We start from the raw sequence: 22,859 nt of genomic DNA, 5'->3' as shown, positions 1-22,859 counted from the left end.
GCCTGAATTTTGGACCCACCTGCACTTCCCTAGCACTTTTGCTTTGATCTCGTCTTGTGTTTCACTTTTCCCCTGTCTTCATTCATTGTGATACTGCTGTCACAATAAAAGTCCTCTACAGGCATGTTGCCAGCACTGTCTGCCTCGTCTGTGCCTCGTTCCCATAGCGTACAGTATGGATGTGATAAAAGTTTATTAAAGGATATGAAAGATATGGAATTGAAGGTATCTGTAAGTGGGTGGAAAATCACAACCTGTACCTGTACAACATGCCATATAAATGCTCTGCCCATTTGCAAATGTCGCACACAATGCAAATCATGCAAACGATGCAGACTACACAGAAGTATAAAACAGTCCTTAGAAGGACCATCACTGTAAACCCTTGCAGGAGGACATGCAACACATACAGGAATGATATATTCAATCATTAGGGCACACCAGTAGTACAAAGTCCCTTATTTACTGTCAGTAAAATGACCATGCAGCACCCCTGTCCCTGCAGGGTGGGGGGGGGAGGGTCTCCTGGGGATGGCGGTAGGTACTAGAGTTTTGGTCAGGTCAGACTTCATTTTGTCAAAGGTAAACGAGTGTGGATTGTGGGAGATGTTCTCTGGATGGCTTTTAAGGGAAGCTCAAACAATTTACTTCATTATCCATTATCAAATAAGTCCTTTCATAAAAAGCATTTTTGGTATGCATCACAATTTCTGTGTTCCTTTTCTTTATCTTACAATCTCTTCAGGTGCATGTCCTTTCCTCTCTTATAGCATAGTGTCCAGTCGATCTTGCCACATCTTGTAAATAAAATGATTGCCTCTTAACACTACAGGGGCTGATGGTGCCAGCCTCTCAGGTTTTGCCACTGGGGCTGTTAAGAATGAGGGGCTTTATGAGGTGGCTTTCATCCCTCTACCTCAGCCCCGTGTGCGATCTCCATCGCAGTCTCACAGTAACACACAAGCGCTCTGCAACTCTGCATCACTGGGAAAACACTTTTACACTCAGGGAACCCCTCTCAGGATCGTTTTCATACGGGAAAAAAGGACAGACACGTCCCTCTCTGGGGTGGGGGTCTCAGGAGGGTTACATGGTGAATCAGTTTTCTTTTAGCTATTAACTATATGGACAGCTCTCAGATATTTTCTTCCCTGTCTAAGGGGACATCATGTGCTCGTACGCTGCGATAATGACGGTAGCATATGTCAATCACCAAGAAAGAGCGACCAGGGCCTGGGCCCCTGCCTGCAAAGGAAAAGTATCTCTAAGCAGCGGCTGTCCCATTGGCTTGTGGAAGCTATTGTTATGGCATATGATTCAAAGAGGATGACACCCCCCTTGGGCCTGAGGGCTCATGCTACGAGGGGTATGGCTGCATTGTGGGCCCTATTCCATGGGCTCTCCTTACAGGAAATGTATTCAGCCGCAGCCTGGGTTTCTCCAGATACTTTTGCAAGGTTCTACCACCTGAACGTCACCAGGAGGCCGGTAGCCCACTCAGTTCTGGGGGTGAGCTCTGTGTGAGGCTCACACATCTCCCCTCATCTGCTATAGGTTTTATTACTTCACATTGTTCCTGGGCCCTGGCTATAGCTTTGGGCAGTGGAATGTGTTTAGTACTTCCCTACACGGGATGTGCCAGACACCACCCTCCCTTCAGGGGAGGAGGCATCCTTTGCTGGCCTGACAGTATCTCAGCTGTGAGCATAAGGCAATCTGGGAGTTGTCCACATCTCCCCATAGGTGGATCTCAAACACGAGATGATGAAAGAGAACTTTAGGTTACTGTTGTAACCCCGGTGGAGAGATCCACCAAGACTGCCCTGCTTGCCGCGCATGAGAAGTGAATATGTTCACTGAGGAGTAGTAGCGCTGCACTTGTCCTATATGTTCTTCCAGGAGGGCAGTAGTCTCCTGTAGCATTGAATGCGCTACTGGCTGTCAAAGCCACACTTGGTGCAATTGGATGACCGGATGTCGTTCCCCATACCTGGATCTCTCTACTCTGTGTTTCGGAGAACCGGGGTAGCGACAGTAACATAAGTTTTGGGGTAACACCCTTACTGAGGTACTCACTGGGCATACTGTTAGATTCACTAGCAGGATATGCAGCTCTTCTTGGATAGCTGCTAGGGTCAGTCAAATGTTATTTAATAGACTAATACAGAGGTCATGCCTTGTGATATTTATATAGTCTCGCTACCCAAATGGGGTAAATCTTAATTAGGTTAATCCCAGGGATAGTTGTTGGTTTTAGATTCCTGGATGAGCAGGACATTTACCTCCCAGCATTGAAGGTCTTAATGTCACACTTTGATGAATGCCTGGCAGCAGTAGCTAGTCTCTCTCTCCAGGATACAGGGTCAAGCTGCCCATCATTTCATATGAGCACACCCCAGTCAATAATCTTATGAGCAAAATTGTATTCACACAAACATTCAGGTTAGAGGTTTTGAAAATGAATGGAGTCAGGAAATTAGTCTTCCCTGTGACAAAATGCAAACCCTTACATTTCCATAATCAGCAATTCTATTCAGTTAATGTCACACAGTTACACAGCACTACTCACCCCAGTCTCTGCAGTTTACAGTTTGGACTCATCAGTCCAGCACAGAGCAGCTCCACTCCTGAATCTTGCAGGTTATTGTAGCTGAGGTCCAGTCTCTGTAGTTTACAGTTTGGACTCATCAGTCCAGCACAGAGCAGCTTCACTCCTGAATCTCCCAGGTCATTGTAGCTGAGGTCCAGATCTCTCAGGGGTGAGTCTGATGACTGGAGAGCTGAGGCCACAATATCACAGGACTTCTCTGTGAGGCCACAGCTGTTCAGTCTGAAAAGAAGAGTTCATATATTATAGTATAATAATATTAGGTATACATAAAACATATGGTAAATAATACAAATGATAGTGTTCAGTAATGAAGAGTGAAATTGAGGATTTTAAGGTTGATGATGCTCTGAGGAAGATGTCTGTGCTACACTATCCAGCTGCCGCACTTCGGACCTGAGAATTACACATCCTGCTGGACTGAACTGTGACAGTTCTACATATGTAATTCTGACCCAAATGGCCCCTTTTTTATATTGTAAGTTCCCACCCCATCCCAGAAGTTCAGCTGCCATCTTTCAAAGTGGACAGTGAGGGAACTTGCAAAGCTGATGAATGTTTGGCACAGCTACCACCAAAAGGAAAGATGCAAAGGATAAAGCACATCTTCCAGAGAGGACAGTGAGTTTGCTTCTTTAGTTCAGGTTTTCTGTGACAAACAACCCACAGCACTGCAAGCTAAAATACAGTTAATAGTAAATTTACTTTAGAATAGGGATGCACCGAAATGAAAATTCTTGGCCGAAACAGAAACTGAAAAAAAGGAAACACTTGGCCGAATTCCGAATACCGGTATTTTTTCATTTATTTGCCCATTTGTACCATTAAATCAATTTTGCTTTTGATTTATGCTTTTCAATGACAAAATTAAATTACAAAATGACAAGGTGATGAAAAAACTTTTGGACATTCAATCCTTTCCAGAAGACATTATAGTAAAAAAGCACAATAACTGGGGTAATGAACATAGAGGGCAGGGAGTGTTCCACAGAAAGCTGATACTAGTATAATATTCAGTAAAAATCTTTTTGGGAGGTAATTCAAGATCTTTATTATTTTCCTTTGTACAATACAAGAATACAATAACTAAAAAAAAAAAACAAATAAACGGTGAAAACACACATCATTCAACCAACATGATTTCCAACCACAAATGTTCACCTGTAGCCTAACGGTGGAATCTATATTTCATTTGATTTCAAAAGATAAGTCAGTGCCGATTATTGACTAATCAAGGAAAATGTAAAATACCTAATAACTGTACAAATAGGCTACTAGCTGCATGCTGTGAGTATTAGCCGTTCTAAATGCACACAAAAAGGCGCTGTTTGAAATGAAAGTCGAAGCGCGAGACGCGCGTGCACGGACAGGGGAATCAGTTCGCTTCGAGGATACTGAATTCGCTACAACACCGGCACTGTTTGAACGCGTCATCAATAGCCGCAGGAGAGCAACGAAACAGTGTCACATTTATTTCTATACTTTTGTTACAATCATTTTTTTTTTAAACACACACATTCGGTCAAAATTTTCGGCATTATTTTTTTCTATTTTCGGCCGAACATTTTCGGTGACCGAAATTTCGGTGCATCCCTACTTTAGAAGCAGAAACACAAGGAAGTTATCTGTTCACATATAACTAGCTGTGTGTCCGTTCTTCTGGTGTTACATATGACCAGGTAGAGAAACAACGTATTCCAAAGGTCTGTGGGAACCTGAACTGTTAATGATTACATTACATTACAGTTTACCTTTACAGATTACCTTTACCTTTACCATTACAGATACCTTTGAGTTTATTTTATTGATATAGTGATACATTTGATGGCGCAGCCCAAGGAGACACCATTCAGCCTGTTCTGGGCCCCAGGAAACTTCAGAATCCCTGTACAGGTCAGGCTTTGGCCTGAGATGAGCCATAGAATTAATTCAAGAACAGGCACTGGGGGCAGAGATCACTTTAACAGTTCCCTGAGAAGACCTCATTCTGGCACCCAATTATATCCTACAATTCCTCTACCTTCATATTTTCATTCTATCTACAAGCACTATGCTGGAGATTCTGGGTCAGCCTATACCAGAATAAAGCAGAGACCAGGGTGGTACTACTGGCCTTTTACTGCCTGCCCTAGCCTCCCAACATAGAAACACAAACATTTAATTTATAACCAAACGTATCCCTCCCAAACCAAACTTAACAATTTTAATCATGACATTGAAAAGAAGTGTTATCCTATCAAGTGGCTTAAAAGTAAAATATAAAAAGGGGTATAGATAATTCTCTCCTCTCTTCTAATCATTAATTCATTATGCGTAGACCAGGAAGAGAAGGGGAACCCCCCTCTTTCAAACACATGGCAGGGATTCAAACAACATTTGTTCTTATAATTAAAACTTACAATTAAAAGCAAGGCATGTTTTTTCTTCATAAATAGTTTGAAAATTACAGCAATAACTTGAATTAATTCACCAAACTGAGCTTGTGAAGAAAAGGTGTGTGAAGTTGCATTTACTTAGGTCCATAAGTCCACAATGCTTTATAGGAGGCCAAATTGAACTCATTGGAAATCACAGGTTTTTAGGTAAAAGTGTTGACTTGTTAAGCAAACATGAGCCTTTGGTCTTGTCTCAGCTTTGTCTAGCTTCTCAGCTGTGCGTCTTTGGCTTTGATCAGATTTAATGTGGGAGAGACAAGCTGTGGTTTTGTTTTGTCTTTCATTCATTTCTTTCATGATTATCTTCTACTTCGTTTCCAGGACTGTCTAATTTTTGTTCATGTAATTGAGCCTGTTATTAAATTAGATGTTTAATTGGGCCCTATTTTTGCAGTCAAGGCACAACTGTCAAACACTAGCAGCAATGCGCTGGTGAATTTGGGTATTTCAGTAATTTTTTGACTCCAGGCACTAGCACAACTGTGGCACAGTTGTAAAAGAGGCTGGTTCGATCAGAATAAATTGACTGTGGGTGTGGTTGGGTTTGGTTTCATTATTGCCAATCAGATCACCCCATTTCTGTCCCTTTGGGAAACACAGCCAAATGCTAATTTCACCATGGCTGAACAGCAAGCGTGTTGTGATCATCTCAACTGAAGGGAGGAGAGTGTTCTCTAGCATAACTAGAAGTCTGTACAACACTAAATTCCTAGACCTTGCAGCAGGGCCCCTCCGTCTCCAGGCACCAGACCTCCCAAGGACAAGAATAAGTTAGAAATAATGCATGTACGTGTGTTTGTGTGTGTCTGTGTGTTTTCTTTCTCTCTGTCTTATACATTTGTAGAAGTCCAAACTGGTGAGCTTGGCTTTCCTCCTTATCCTCCCCCTGCCATCCTGCCAGGGAGAAACCGGCTATGACACCATGCTGCCCAGGACTCTGAAAGCAGGACTCTGATAGATAAAGACCAAACTATTATTTCTGATTTAATTATTTCCCATTTAAAGCTTGTTTATGTAACGCTTAAGACTAAGAGGTCACCGTGTGCTTAATCAGTATTTATGCTATATGACTAGTCACAGCCAATCATTTATTTTGTTTTTTTTATTTTACTATATGCTTATGTATTAACCAAGTGCCAACTGCCCCTGCTTTCTTCAGTTCGTGCTTATCCATTTTGTTGTGTGTAGGTACTGGACTCCTATTTCTTATATGGATATACCTTGTCATGCCTGGTTATTCTAAGGGGAGAATTTTCTCTGCCCAACACTATGAACTATTACAACCATTATGAGGACTTCTACAAACCAATGAAGATGAAACTGAATAGTTTTGATTCAATTTTTTGTTAATATTTAAACAAAAACAGTGTATTTTCTGTTCATATGCCAGTTTTAAAAGCTGTAATAAACGGTTCTGTTCCCATGAACAGTTCCACAGGGAGAATATTCCCAGACTGGCCAGGAACAGGAGGCAGCTGGCAGAGACAGCCTCCAGTCGGCCTCTCCATCCTGCTGCTGCCGCTACTGTTTCAGCTAGGCAGGCATTGCGCTTGTGCACCAGAGGACAGGAAAGAAGCATTTTGTCTGGATTTACTATAGCTTTTTTGTTTCTTTACTGTCAATTTTTGTTTTATACCACTATTTAAAATAAACAAAAAAATAATTTACTTCAACTAAGTGTCATTCATTCCAGACATGCACTTGATAAGATGAATGTACATTCACTAGTGAAACGGCTCCACAGCCAACCAGTCCCTGCTCTCTCGTGCACTCTGTGCTCTGTAATCTCTGTAGTGATCGTCACATGCGACTCTGCTTCTCTCTGTATGAAAGTCCTGTAATGTGTCCTCTATGAGGTCTATGTCACATCCATGGCATATGGCTATGTAGTGTAGAACACAGCACACCACAAAGAATGCACTGACTTTCTGAGGGCTGTACAGTGATGTACCACCCAATCAATCCAAAATTCTAAAATGCATTTTAAACATTCTAAAAGTTCACTCAATCATTGACCTAGCCCAGCCAAACACATGATTAAAAGCAAGATTACAGTGCGTTCTGGGCTCACTGTAAACACTATCTGAGGGGTGTAAAGCCGGTCTCCCACCTGTCTCATTCAAGTAGCTTACACAATTAACTCCACTGCCTAAATAGCCAGCATTGGACTGAATAACTTTTCTTTAAAATAGTTAATTGAAATAACACAGAAACAAAATATATTTTGTTTGTGTGTTTATGGATTCACATGTGTGGCACAGTTATAATGGCAAAATAGCACGAGTTAAAACCTCGTATGGGTTGGTTTAACTGCAGACGCATTATTCAACACCAAACTAACACAGTGCCGAATGTTTCTATTGGCACATCCCCGATTGCACCAACAAACCCATGTTGACACAAGCAGATTAACTGAAGACCATAAAACTAACAACCCTGGTGAAAGTGAAAAATATGACAAGCAATTCCAGGTGTGTTTGTGCCTGTGCAGTCACCAAAATAGGGCACCTTTTCTTAATACTGTAACTTAATATAGCTTCTCTTCATTTTAATCTGCATGAATTGTATGTTCTGACAAAGGTTGATCCATCAGATCACTCTGATATCAATAAATTTCTTATTTATCTCACAATTGCTATCTTTGCAAATAATTTGTAAATGTATCAAATCAGTAAATAGTAATACTAAATTAAATAAAATATATGGTAAGTGCTGAGGTTTTGCATTTGATGCTGCTTATGTTCTGGAAATAAGACATTAAATGAGGGCACAAGTTAAAACATCTTGATTCATAAATCGTTTTTTAACCAAATTTTCTGTTGCCCGGCAATTTTATTGCACTTTATTCTGACCAGAATTAAAAAGTGGGAAAATATGTGGTCAATCATCTACATTATTAATGACATAATGTAAGGTTGGGGCTGGCGAGCAACGTCAGAAGCGGACAATAAATCAACAGGGAGTCTAAAAGCTGACGGCGAACAGCAGTCGACCACTAAGCGAAGTAGGAGAAAGGGAAAAGGGGAATAAACCCTGGCAAAAGGCCAAACAAAAGGCAATCCTCAAAAACAGGACGAAAGTCTCTTGACTGAGAACCAAAAACAACAAACGCCTAGGTAAGTAAGATCTCTCAGCTCAAGCCTGAGACTTGCTGGAGATAACTCTATCCACAATATCCTTCTATGAAAAGTAACAACTCTCAAGTTCCCGTTGCTGTATTTAGCTCCGTCCAGATAGCCATCGAGAAGTCACATCTAGCACTCAAAATACCCAGAGCGTTACCGGCTGCTTGTAAAATGCAAGAGCACCGAGCAGAGGGAGTGAGGTCCCTATAAAGGGTAGACTCCAGGTGGCCCGAATCAGCAATTAGCAGGGAATGAGAGAGAATGTCCTCTGCCGCCACCCAGTGGCAGCACCACCGCAAGCACAGGCACATTACACATAATACTCACATGGCCTTCCTGCAGTTCCTGACTACTGGTACCAGTCTCTGATGACCTTCTGCTGATGTGTTGTATGTCTTCAAGTCAAACTCATCCAGGATCTCCTCCGACATCAGTAACACAAAGGCCAGAGCTGAACATTGGTCTGGTTCCAGCTCTTTATCAGAAAGTTTTCCTGATCTCAGGGAATTCTGGATTTCCTGCACTAGAGAGTTGTCATTCAGTTCATTGAGACAGTGGAACAGATTGATGATCCTCTCTGCTGAAGATTCCTCTCTGATCCTGTCCTTAATGTACTGGACTGTTTTCTTAATGCTCTCTGATCTGCTTCCTGTCTGTGTCAGTAGTCCTCCTAAGAGAGTCTGAATGGAGTCCAGAGAGAGGCCGAGAAGGAATCGGAGGAAAAGGTCCAGGTGTCCATTCCTACTCAATAAGGCCTGATCCACTGCACTCCTGTGTAACTCAGACAGCTGCACTCTGTCACTGTGAGGTTTTGATTCTTCTGCTCTGAGTACATTTCTGTTCTCATTTACACATGATTGAAATACAAACAAGGCAGCCAGATACTCCTGAATGCTCAGATGCACAAAGCAGTAGACCTTCTCCTGGTGCAACCCACACTCCTCCTTAAAGATCTCTGTGCACACCCCAGAGTACACTGAAGCTTCACTGACATCAATGCCACTCTCTTTCAGGTCCTCTTCATAGAATATCAGATTGCCCTTTTCCATCTGTAGAAAAGCCAGCTGCCCCAGTTTCAGGATGATTTCTGTATCTGATGCTGACATCTTCTTTGTGTCTGTCTCATCAGTGCCATGATATTTCTGATTCTTTACCTTAGTCTGAATGAGCAGAAAGTGTGTGTACATTTCAGTCAGAGTTTTGGGCAGATCTTCACTCTCTGTTTTACCCAACATTGTCTCCAGAACAGTAGCAGAAATCCAGCAGAAGACTGGTATGTGACACATGATGTAGAGGCTCCTGGATGACTTAATGTGTGAGATAATTCTGCTGGCCTGGTTCTCATCTCTGATTTTCTTCCTGAAGTACTCCTCTTTCTGCGGGTCATTGAACCCTCGTACCTCTGTCACCTGGTGGACGCACTCAGGAGGGATCTGATTGGCTGCTGCTGGTCGGGAGGTGATCCAGAGGAGAGCAGAGGGAAGCAGATTCCCCTTAATGAGGTTGGTCAGCAGCACATCCACTGATGATGACTCTGTTATATCGGAGCAGTACTTATTACTTTGGAAATTTAGAGGAAGTCGACACTCATCCAGTCCATCAAAGATAAATACAACTTTGACTTTGAAGGTGTTGACTTCACCATCAACACTTTTGATCTCTTTCAGCTGTGGAAAGTAGTGCTGCAGAAGCTGCATCAGACTGAATTCTCTGTCCTTCTTCAAGTTCAGATCTCGGAAAGGAAGAGTGAAGATGAAATCAATGTCCTGATTGGCTTTTCCTTCTGCCCAGTCCAGAATGAACTTCTGCACAGAGACAGTTTTCCCAATGCCAGCGATGCCCTTTGTAAGCACAGTTCTGATAGGTTTCCCTTGTCCAGGTGAAGGCCTAAAGATGTCATTGCAGAGGATTGCAGTCTCCTGTGTGGTTTGTCTCTTGGATGCTGTCTGAATCTGTCGGACTTCGTGTTCACTATTGACCTCCCCACTTCCTCCCTCTGTGATGTAGAGCTCTGTATAGATCTCATTGAGGAGGGTTGTCTGCTTTGCTAAACCTTCAAATATGCATTCAAACTTCTTCTTCAGATGAGTTTTCAGTGTCTGCTGGGCTCTTTTTATGGACTCATCTGAAGAGAGGAAATATGAGAAATAATAATTTAAAAAATGCAATACACATTTCCCACTCAATAACAGATTTTAAGAAAAAACAGCCAATAAAAGTATTAATGCATTCTGTCTTCACAATATTTCACACATATCAGTGTTATATGCTTATAACAGTGTGTTACACACCTCTCACACAGCATTACACACCTCTCTAACAGTATTACATACCTTCCATCATTGAAATAGAATTTCTTGCTGACAGCCGCATCAGTGTCACTGTCACTCTCGCTATAATCGTTTTCGACCAAATTAACACTAATGGGTATTTTTCCTTAAGATGAAAAGGAGCGCTTTTTCGATTCCGAGTTCCCAACCAACTGCCTCCGACAAGGAAACCCCGTTGCAGGGTCATGCTTTTGCTTTTGGAACGAGCTTCTTTACAGCATGAGACACCAAGAGGCCCTTATAATGTAATACTTTTATACTGATTGCTGAGATTGATTCTGGGATACAAACTCAGGCAGTATGTCTGATGGGACAGTGGTCTAGTTACTGGTTTTGAGCACAAGATTCTGCCTTTAAACCCTCTTCAGGGACATTTAATCTTGTCCATTTCCTTGTCCCTGTAATAACTGCTTGAGGCAATATGTTAATAAATTTAAATGTAAAATGAATAAATGTTATTTTTGGCCTTTTATTTACAGTATGAAATATTGTCAATGTAAAACAGTATTATGAAAGTGTAGATGCTGTAAATCAGAACATTGATCACTGTTAGATTTGCTATCTAAACTCATATCAAAATTCTAATTGACACACAGTAGCAATGAGAGAAAGCTCTTACTGTGCTCAGCGAGCTCCTTCTGCTTCATCTTCCTCAGGATGTGGAGTGTGATCTTCAGAAACCCCTCACTGCCACAGGTCTCCAGCAACTTCTCAACTATGCACACAGCCGCAGGATCCTCCTGCTCTCTCTCAATGCATTCAGGGTAATCATCAACTTCACGACTGTCGAACAATTCATTAATAAACTTCATAAACTGATCGTCAAGACAGCATTCCGGGCAATCCTGACTCAGATGGCTCTGAAACAGTTTCAACTTCTCATCCTTCTTCAGCTTCATCAGAGTGAGCAGGAGAGACTGAAATAAACACAGGAAGAGGTGTGCTGTATCAGTGTGAAATAAATACATGAAGAGGTGTGCTGTATCACAATAATAAATTAACACAACAAATAAAATGGGCCATAATTCATGAACCATAACATTGAATTTTTACGATGCTACATGTAAGGTTACACATGCATCCGTAAATTATCCTGGATAAAGACATGACTCCTTTATATTGGCCAACTCCGTCATTCCTGCAGTCTTCGTGGGGAATCCCCCTCCTGGAGGGGTGGCTGTTAGGGGACAATGGCTGTCCGATAAAGACACAGCTGAAGATAATATAATAGAGTGTGTGAATAGTCATTCAGTCGAAAACTCACAAAAACATGTACTGTAGCCCAATAGAGAGGACGTTTGGAATGCTGAAAATACACTTCAGATGTTAGCATAAGTCAGGTGGAACATTACAATACAGCCCTCAGAAGGCCTGAATATTCTTTGTGGCGTGTTGCATAACGTTGCCAAAGTCATGGATATGTCAGACATAAACAAGGACACATTACAGGACTTTAGAAGGCGTGATGGTGAACTGAATGTGCTGATGCATATTAATGAACCGAGATACCCCAGCAGCACGGGCGAGGAGGAATCAGCTGGCAGAAGAGCAGCTTCATCTATAGCCAGCCAAGCAGACAGAATGGTTTATTTGATTGAAAAAATCCACAACATTGCCCAGCGAATACTGCATTTATTTCGACATTTTAAATCACCTTTTTATGATTTATTTTCAAATATGGTCTGCGGGATTCACTGTGCATGATGGTTGTTTTTTAGATCTCCGAATTTTAATGGACTCGCGCAGAAACAGGTCTTTTATGACAGAGGTAAATCTGTCTTTTCTAAGTCTTTTTAAATCCACCATTATATTATCAATCCACCAAGGTGCAAGTGCAGGTGGCTATTAGAGGGAATGGGAGATGATATGCTGACTGGTTTATAACATGTTTATGCCCAAGACACACCTATAAATTAAGGCAGTAAGTTCAGCCCATTGGAACCCTGTGCCTTACATTGCGCTCAAATAATCCACTGTTAAACCAGTATAAGTGGGTTTGGACACAACCTAAATATATGTGTGCCACGTGCTTTACTATGCGCTAAGATCATTAAAATAGAGCATTTTTTATTACATTTTTTAAATGTTTAAGTAAAAAGCTGGTTTATTGTGTTCATATGATATTCCACTTTTGATGATCATGAATAATATAAAAAAGGTGCAATATGTTATTAATGTTAAGGGCAATGTTAGGAACTTGTAAACATTACCCTTGCACTGTATTATAAAGGCATTATATATACCAAAAAAATTTACTGCACAAAGAAAAGATATAACCCATTAAAACAGAAAAAAGATCTCATACCTTTATTGCAGAAGATAATTTATCTGAACTCTTCTCATCAAAAGAGCTGTACTCCAGTGACTGCTGGATCCTGTGAACAAAACATCGAGACAGAGCTTCCAGTTAAACTCATCATCTTACTGCAGCTCTAACTCACGGCACATGGAGACAGAGCTTCCAGTTAAACTACACTCATTCCCCTACTGGCCAGCTTCTGAACTCACTCGAGCACATGGAGACAGGGCTTCCAATTAAACCCATCCTCTTACAGCAGCTCTATCCAGAAGAATCTGTTTACACATTGTGCACTGAACCATTTGCGCAGTTTCTCTCTTGTACACACATCAGAGTTAGAAACGAACAGAATGCGCAAATCAAGTTCTGTCAGGAAACTCAAAAATTGCAGCTGACCAATCGGTCGGCTCCATGAAACTCATACTCACGCGTTTCCACAATCATCCAATTGCATACATACAACACTCTCCTCTTACCCATCCAATCAGAGGCACACATCACCAATGGAGCGCTTTTTAACCCACCAATCAGACCTCTCAGTGCTGCTGCTTGCCTGGCTGCTTTTGCCTGCTTCACTGCTGCTGCTCAAACTGCACTCACCCTCCACCCCCATCATCACCTGTTGTTTGATTTGCTTCTACATACTGAGGGGTTTACTGGTAATGTTTCCTGTTTAGTAGGGAGATGTATAGTACTCCCTGTTAGACAAAGTTAGTGAGTGCACTAATGTCTAAAGCAGATCCATTCACCGCTGTAGGACAGTTGTAAGTTGTTTCACTGCAGTCTCTCTCTGAGGGCTCAAATGCTTATTTCTGCATAGCTCCCAAATGAGCCTGCGTCTGTTACTTTCAACATTCCAACACTATCTTCCACTTCCCTTCAGGATCGCCAGACCCTCATGCCAGATACCCATAATTCTAAGATCAAAGCTATAGATGACACTGGGGGATTAACAACCTCCTTGCACGTAGTGGAGGCATAGTAAGGAATGTTCATTCGCTGTTAACCACGCTCGTGGTATGAACCCCACGGTGTGATATCTTTGGACTGCGTCAACTCAGCGCCTACATAACTGCTGCGTATCCCTATACAGCACCACCGGCGACTAGCGGGCACCGTCAGTATTTCAAGGCCGCTTCATTCACACCAGCGAATGGAGGAAAGCGTAGTTGAAGAATTAACAAATACAATTCCAATACCCAACAGGTCTGAAAAACTCAAAGTGAGTGCAGGCTATTAGAATATTACAGTATCGCGCTTCTGAGTTCGCTAGCCTGCACGACTTAGAAATAATTCTTCATCTTCTCGTAACCTGAACCAAAAGCAATCATGTTTGGTATGGGTATATTTTAATACTCACAACGAAGGTCGGGGTACAAAGTATATCCACCTTTCTTGCATTGCTAAATAATTATCCAACTAGATCAAAATTGAATTTCATTTACCAAAGTTATTGAAACCGCCCCACAATGGGAAGGCGGACGTGATACGAGTGTGCCCTCCAAACAGCCAATGACAGCTCAGACCGCTCTATCCCGACCAGGTTTTAAGTCAATGACCACGAGGCTGCCTCTCCTCTTTTATCTTTTTCTAATTTTCCTTTTTCCTCCGTACCGAGCCGTGGTTCACGTTGATTTTAGGAAGCTATCCTAGCCTCGGTGTCCCGCCAATAACCCTGGATCGCTGTACCTTTGGACTTAAGAGTGTTCGCGAACCGTGTGTCTACGCCTTGAAGTACTGACGGGCTCGTGTTGGGAGTCCGGTGTCGCCGATCAAGCTGGCCTGTCCCAAGCTGCATTTTCCGGCTTTGAACTTAGCGCGTGCTGCCTCAGCTGAGTCTCGGGGATCACTTCCTCCTCCCTCCTCCCTCTCTCCTCTCTTCCTCTCCTCTCCACACTCCAACTCGTAAGTAACGCCATAAATCGAAGTTCAATCAATCTTGACTTTGAGAAAGCCATCCACACATATGTTTGGCCTGTCCATGTACTGCATGCTTATACACAAAGGGCCAAGTGACTTGAAAGAATTGAGGAAATATTGGGTAGCATTGCTTTGGAATATATCTTAATTTCGGTGAGGCAAGATAGCCTATATTGTTTGTAGATATCATTTCTTTTTGCAAAGCGTTTTATTATGAGAGTGAGAAATGCGAAGTGACCCTGTAAGAAACGGTTGTGGATTATGGCTATCCTTGTGTGAAGTTGTACAGTCTGATGAGCGTGTACAGTTTAGCAGTTTCGGTTTGCTATATATGTAAAACAGTGGCTGTGACAAAGGGTGCGGTGAGAACGGATGAGAAACGCAGGTGAAATATGGCCAGTGTATGTACTCACGGCCATCCAACAAGCCTTGATTGACAAAAGAATCAGCAAGCTCGTAAAATTAGAGCTCCCTAGGTCGCAACTTGTGTAGCCTTCTGTCCTGCTCCGTTGTCTGTTATTTCGTGGAGATGCAGTTTTAGTGTTTGTAAGGTTTATAAGGCATTTTGATAGGCTTATCTGCAGGTAGGAATCCTCTTCGCTGTTTTGCTAAGCTAGAACCGGAAAACTTGATAGTGGAGAATAGGAGCAGACGCATATGTCCCAGCAGGCTTTGCATATGAGAAAATAACAACAGTGTGAGATAAATTAGGAGAAATTATGAAATTGCGTAGTTGAAACAATATGTTTTTAGCAGAATGGGCATGTAGGTGAAGGTTGACATGATCGCAGACTATAGTGCGAAGTAAATGAAGTGACCATGAAAGTGCTTCGTTTCCTTATCGAACGGTATATATAACAGTCTGTATAGAACGTTAGTCGTTGGAGTGGAGGGTTAAGTAACATGTGTAATCTATTGCACTGATGTGCTTTTGTCATGTTCAGTAGTAGTTATAATTATGAGTGAGTCATGATTTTAAATGTAATGTTTTAATGCGGAGTTGCAGAACGTACGTACGTAGTAATTGTTTGTATGTGGCTAGATAGAGAACAGGGCGAGGTAACATGAATGTAGAAACGTGGCGTTTGCTGATAAGGTTTTGTACGGTAGCCAAGTGAAGAAATAGTTAGTAGAAATGGCACAGTGGTGAACTGGTGTAACTTTTTAATAAAAGGAATACATTTGCCGCCATGAAATGCATATGGGTGGCCGTGAGTGAGTTTTGGTAAAGCAAATATAAGCGTAAGAAAACGTTAGTGTAAAAGAGGAAACTATCTGCCTGAGGGCGAGGCGGGATTCAATCCTTCAACCGGAGGTTTACCAGTCTGTGACTTTGTTAGTGCAGCACCGTGACATAGCTATGCAATGCATGAAATATCATTAGCAAACCTGTCCGTGGTTTTAAAGAAGAACACAGGCCAGTAAGCACAGAAGAGCTCCCGTTGAATCCATATGGCTTTGCAATATTGTAGCCGGTTAATAACTGAACGTGCAGACGGTACGTCATAATGCAGTTCAGTTCGGTATACGTTCGGTGAACGGCGGGTAGATATGGTGCAAAAGCAATAATTGAGAAGTAGTAGACAATTATTAGTGAGGGTAAAAGCAGGTTAAAGAAACGTGTTCCTAGCTGGGCTTGGACCTACGACCCCATGTTCCCAAGACTGTAACCTTGCCCACTAGGCCACAGGCAGGCTAGCTGTTTAACCTGGAAATGTTTCAGAGTAAAAAGGTATGGGTATTTTGCGTGTGTGAGTTTTTGATTGGGTCGTGTAGGTGAAGATTTGGCTGGTGTCAGTAAAATGTCCAAGGGGAGACATGTTGTTAGTGGGATAGGCGGCAGGAAAAATAAGAATGAGAAGAAGAAGAAGAGAAGAAGGAGAAAACACAAAATTCCCTTAGTTTGGGACTTTATTGTGTGGACATGTGAAGTTGTTTATGAAATCTGTCTGTTGAAATGGGGTCAGAATGTACAGAATTGAATGTTTTTAAGGGCTGAGTGTCTGTGGCTGTTGTGGTTATTTCTGTGGGGAACCCTGAAAAGTGCCAAACTCTCAGTGCTGTATACGTATAGGGCATGCCCCCGCCAAGGCGTAACCAATTGTTGTCTGTCTCACACTAATCATAGGCTACGTGCGTAAAATGGTATTAGTTCATAGTGAGTTTCTGTTTAGCGGTACCCAGTAACCTTGTTGAGAGAGCGTTTCACTTATGAACCATATCATTAATACTGCAACGTCTGACTCGTCACTACATTCTACATTATATGTACTGAATTGTATCGTGCTATACTGTGCCAGTATCCTATCCCATATTACAACAAACTGCTTAACTTACAATAACAATTATTTGTCATTAAAGCTTATATTTTTGTATATGTGTGTTTGTGGTTCCTCTCTCATGCTGATGGAATGATCCACCAACGAAGCCAAATAGAGACATTTGAATTAATAAGTGCAGAGGGTAAATTCCCTCTAAATAATTTTAAGTGTTGAGGTTGATAAAGGGTGATCTCCAGTTATTCTGGGTTCAGTATTCAGAGTGCTGTGCCATTAACAGGGTAGCTGAGGGTGACCCCCTAATAATTAAATTTGAAATAATAAAATAAATCAACTTAAATTTAATAACTCAACTAAGTTCTATCAACCTTATGACACTGCCAAACCAAAAATATGTATTTACATATCCATGTAAGTATTTTCATACGTGTGTTGTCCTTAACTGCATAAAATGTGGTTGCAGTTCGCTCCTTGTTGATTAATTCACATGAAATATGAAGCCACTCCTGTCTGAGCTGTGTTAACAGCTAGAATATAGAGACAGAGTGAGGAATGGAGGGAGGGGAAGTTTAACTCTGATACTGCAGGTAATGGATCCAGGGTCATTTATTGCAGAAATTTAACAAGAAAAAACACCATCATAACAGCTGTGAGCCAACATGGTATGCCACACCTACACCTGAACACACCATAATAATACACTCACCTACACCTGAATGTGACATAATACACCCACCTACATTGGAATGTGACATAATACACTCACTGACACCTGAATATGCCATAATACACCCACCTACACCTGAAGTTAAAAACAATGCATGTACGTGCGTTTGTGTGTGTGTGTCTGTGTGTATGCGTTTTCTTTCTCTCTGTCTTATACACTTCTAGAAGTCCAAACTGGTGAGCTTGGCTTTCCTCCTTATCCTCCCCCTGCCATCCTGCCAGGGAGGAACTGGCTGTGATGCCATGATGCCCAGGACTCTGAAAGCAACCGATCGATAAAAGACCAAACTATTATATCTGATTTAAAGCTTGTTTATGTAACACTGAAGACTAAAAGGTCACCATGTGCTTATTCAGTAGTCATGCTATATTACTAGACACAGCCAATCATTTACTTTGTTCAATCTTACCATATGCTTATGTATCAGCCATGCATCAATAAGAAACAGAACTGTACAAATCATAGGTAGGTGTGGTAGGTGTGAAACTCCACAGCCAACCAGTCCCTGCTCTCTTGTGCACTCTGTGCTCTGTAATCTCTGTAGCGATCGTCACATGCGACTCTGCTTCTCTCTGTATGAAAGACCTGTAATGTGTCCTCTGTGAGGTCTATGTCACATCCATGGCATATGGCTATGTAGTGTAGAACACAGCACACCACAAAGAATGCACTGACTTTCTGAGGGCTGTACAGTGATGTACCACCCAATCCATCCAAAATTCTAAAATGCATTTTAAACATTCCAAAAGTCCACTCAGTCATTGACCTAGCCTAGCCAAACACATGATTAAAAGCAAGTTTACAGTGCGTTCTGGGCTCACTGTAAACACTATCTGAGGGGTGTAAAGCCGGTCTCCCACCTGTCTCATTCAAGTAGCTTACACAATTAACTCCACTGCCTAAATAGCCAGCATTGGACTGAATAACTTTTCTTTAAAATAGTTAATTGAAATAAACAAAATATTTCTTGTATCTGTGTTATGTGTTTATGGATTCACATGTGTGGCACAGTTATAATGGCAAAATAGCACGAGTTAAAACCTGGTATGGGTTGGTTTAACTGCAGACGCATTATTCAACACCAAACTAACACAGTGCCGAATGTTTCTATTGGCACATCCCCGATTGCACCAACAAACCCATGTTGACACAAGCAGATTAACCGCAGACCATAAAACTAACAACCCTGGTGAAAGTGAAAAATATGACAAGCAATTCCAGGTGTGTTTGTGCCTGTGCTATCACCAAAATAGGGCACCTTTTCTTAATACTGTAACTTAATATAGCTTCTCTTCATTTTAATCTGCATGAATTGTATGTTCTGACAAAGGTTGATCCATCAGATTACTCTGATATCAATAAACTCACAAATGCTATCTTTGCAAATAATTTGTAAATGTATCAAATCAGTAAATAGTAATAGTAAATAAAATAAAATATATGGTAAGTGTTGAGGTTTTGCATTTGATGCTGCTTATGTTCTGGAAATAAGACATTAAATGAGGGCACAAGTTAAAACATCTTGATTCATAAATCGTTTTTTAACCAAATTTTCTGTTGCCCGGCAATTTTATTGCACTTTATTCTGACCAGATTTAAAAAGTGGGAAAATATGTGGTCAATCATCTACATTATTAATGACATAATACTCACATGGCCTTCCTGCAGTGCCTGACTACTGGTAGCAGTCTCTGATGACATGCTGCTGATGTGTTGTATGTCTTCAAGTTAAACTCATCCAGGATCTCCTCCGACATCAGTAACACAAAGGCCAGAGCTGAACATTGGTCTGGTTCCAGCTCTTTATCAGAAAGTTTTCCTGATCTCAGGGAATTCTGGATTTCCTGCACTAGAGAGTTGTCATTCAGTTCATTGAGACAGTGGAACAGATAGGTGATCCTCTCTGCTGAAGATTCCTCTCTGATCCTCTCCTTAATGTACTGGACTGTTTTCTTAATGTTCTCTGATCTGCTTCCTGTCTCTGTCAGTAGTCCTCCTAAGAGAGACTGAATGGACTGCAGAGAGAGGCCGAGAAGGAATCGGAGGAAAAGGTCCAGGTGTCCATTCTTACTCTCTAAGGCCTGATCCACTGCACTCCTGTGTAACTCAGACAGCTGCACTCTGTCACTGTGAGGTTTTGATTCTTCTGCTCTGAGTACATTTCTGTTCTCATTTACACATGATTGAAATACAAACAAGGCAGCCAGATACTCCTGAATGCTCAGATGCACAAAGCAGTAGACCTTCTCCTGGTGCAACCCACACTCCTCTTTAAAGATCTCTGTGCACACCCCAGAGTACACTGAAGCTTCACTGACATCAATGCCACTCTCTTTCAGGTCCTCTTCATAGAATATCAGATTGCCCTTTTCCATCTGTAGAAAAGCCAGCTGCCCCAGTTTCAGGATGATTTCTGTATCTGATGCTGACATCTTCTTTGTGTCTGTCTCATCAGTGCCATGATATTTCTGATTCTTCACCTTAGTCTGAATGAGCAGAAAGTGTGTGTACATTTCAGTCAGAGTTTTGGGCAGATCTCCACTCTCTGTTTTACCCAACATTGTCTCCAGAACAGTAGCAGAAATCCAGCAGAAGACTGGTATGTGACACATGATGTAGAGGCTCCTGGATGACTTCATGTGTGAGATAATTCTGCTGGCCTGGTTCTCATCTCTGATTTTCTTCCTGAAGTACTCCTCTTTCTGCGGGTCATTGAACCCTCGTACCTCTGTCACCTGGTGGACGCACTCAGGAGGGATCTGATTGGCTGCTGCTGGTCGGGAGGTGATCCAGAGGAGAGCAGAGGGAAGCAGATTCCCCTTAATGAGGTTGGTCAGCAGCACATCCACTGATGATGACTCTGTTATATCGGAGCAGTACTTACTACTTTGGAAATTTAGAGGAAGTCGACACTCATCCAGTCCATCAAAGATAAATACAACTTTGACTACATCACCGTCAACACTTTTCATCTCTTTCAGCTGTGGAAAGTAGTGCTGCAGAAGCTGCATCAGACTGAATTCTCTTTTCTCCTGCAGATTCAGATCTCGGAAAGGAAGAGTGAAGATGAAATCAATGTCCTGATTGGCTTTTCCTTCTGCCCAGTCCAGAATGAACTTCTGCACAGAGACAGTTTTCCCAATGCCACCGATGCCCTTTGTAAGCACAGTTTTGATAGGTTTCTCTTGTCCAGGTAAAGGCTTAAAGATGTCATTGCAGAGGATTGCAGTCTCCTGTGTGGTTCGTCTCTTGGATGCTGTCTCAATCTGTCTGACTTCGTGTTCATCATTGACCTCCCCACTTCCTCCCTCTGTGATGTAGAGCTCTGTATAGATCTCATTGAGGAGGGTTGTCTGCTTTGCTAAACCTTCAAATATGCATTCAAACTTCCTCTTCAGATGAGTTTTCAGTGCCTGCTGGGCTCTTTTTATGGATTCATCTGAAGAGAGGAAATATGAGAAATAATAATTTAAAAAATGTGATAAACATTTCCCACTCAATAACAGATTTTAAGAAAAAACAGCCAATAAAAGTATTAATGCATTCTGTCTTCACAATATTTCACACATATCAGTGTTATATGCTTATAACAGTATGTTACACACCTAACACAGCATTACACACCTCTCTCACAGTGTGTTACACACCTCTCTCACAGTATTACATACCTTCCATCATTGAAATAGAATTTCTTGCTGACAGCAGCATCAGTGTCACTGTCACTCTCGCTATAATCGTTTTCGACCGAATTAACACTAATGGGTATTTTTTTCATTATGATGAAAAGGAGCGCTTTTTCGATTCCGAGTTCCCAACCAACTGCCTCCGACAAGGAAACCCCGTTGCAGGGTCATGCTTTTGCTTTTGGAACGAGCTTCTTTACAGCATGAGACACCAAGAGGCCCTTATAATGTGATACTTTTATACTGATTGCTGAGTTTGATTCCGGGATACAAACTCAGGGCAGTATGTCTGATGGGACAGTGGTCTAGTTACTGGTTTTTGAGCACAAGATTCTGCCTTTAAACCCCCCTCAGGGACATTTAATCTTGTCCATTTCCTTGTCCCTGTAATAACTGCTTGAGGCAATATGTTAATAAATTTAAATGTAAAATGAATAAATGTTATTTTTGGCCTTTTATTTACAGTATGAAATATTGTCAATGTAAAACAGTATTATGAAAGTGTAGATGCTGTAAATCAGAACATTGATCACTGTTAGATTTGCTATCTAAACTCATATCAAAATTCTAATTGACACACAGTAGCAATGAGAGAAAGCTCTTACTGTGCTCAGGGAGATCCTTCTGCTTCATCTTCCTCAGGATGTGGAGTGTGATCTTCAGAAACCCCTCACTGCCACAGGTCTCCAGCAACTTCTCAACTATGCACACAGCCTCAGGATCCTCCTGCTCTCTCTCAATGCATTCAGGGTAATCATCAACTTCACGACTGTCGAACAATTCATTAATAAACTTCATAAACTGATCGTCAAGACAGCATTCTGGGCAATCCTGACTCAGATGGCTCTGAAACAGTTTCAACTTCACATCCTTCTTCAGCTTCATCAGAGTGAGCAGGAGAGACTGAAATAAACACAGGAAGAGGTGTGCTGTATCAGTGTGAAATAAATACATGAAGAGGTGTGCTGTATCACAATAATAAATTAACACAACAAATAAAATGGGCCATAATTCATGAACCATAACATTGAATTTTTACGATGCTACATGTAAGGTTACACATGCATCCGTAAATTATCCTGGATAAAGACATGACTCCTTTATATTGGCCAACTCCGTCATTCCTGCAGTCTTCTAGGGGAATCCCCCTCCTGGAGGGGTGGCTGTTAGGGGACAATGGCTGTCCGATAAAGACACAGCTGAAGATAATATAATAGTGTGTGAATAGTCATTCAGTCGAAAACTCACAAAAACATGTACTGTAGCCCAATAGAGAGGACGTTTGGAATGCTGAAAATACACTTCAGATGTTAGCATAAGTCAGGTGGAACATTACAATACAGCCCTCAGAAGGCCTGAATATTCTTTGTGGCTTGTTGTGTGTTGCATAACGTTGCCAAAGTCATGGATATGTCAGACATAAACAAGGACACATTACAGGACTTTAGAAGGC

General features: G+C 41.6%; 1 protein-coding gene and 1 long non-coding RNA gene across 2 annotated transcripts in view; one reads left to right on the top strand and one right to left on the bottom strand.

The window, feature by feature from the left end:
* Nucleotides 1-22,859, bottom strand: part of LOC135238057 (uncharacterized) — a 228,466-nt gene that overhangs the window by 35,872 nt on the left and 169,735 nt on the right. Inside the window, 5 exon segments of the mRNA XM_064305705.1 lie at nucleotides 8,496-10,293; nucleotides 11,118-11,415; nucleotides 12,804-12,873; nucleotides 19,377-21,162; nucleotides 22,012-22,309. Coding sequence (XP_064161775.1) covers nucleotides 8,496-10,293; nucleotides 11,118-11,415; nucleotides 12,804-12,873; nucleotides 19,377-21,162; nucleotides 22,012-22,309 — 4,250 coding nt within the window.
* LOC135238060 (uncharacterized) lies at nucleotides 3,850-4,102 on the top strand. Its single transcript, XR_010325002.1, has 2 exons — nucleotides 3,850-3,947; nucleotides 3,979-4,102. It is a non-coding gene; the product is annotated as an uncharacterized LOC135238060 (long non-coding RNA).

Source organism: Anguilla rostrata, chromosome 13 (assembly GCF_018555375.3).
Source record: "Anguilla rostrata isolate EN2019 chromosome 13, ASM1855537v3, whole genome shotgun sequence".
Lineage (NCBI taxonomy): Eukaryota > Metazoa > Chordata > Actinopteri > Anguilliformes > Anguillidae > Anguilla > Anguilla rostrata.
This window is presented reverse-complemented; position numbering and strand designations above follow the sequence as displayed.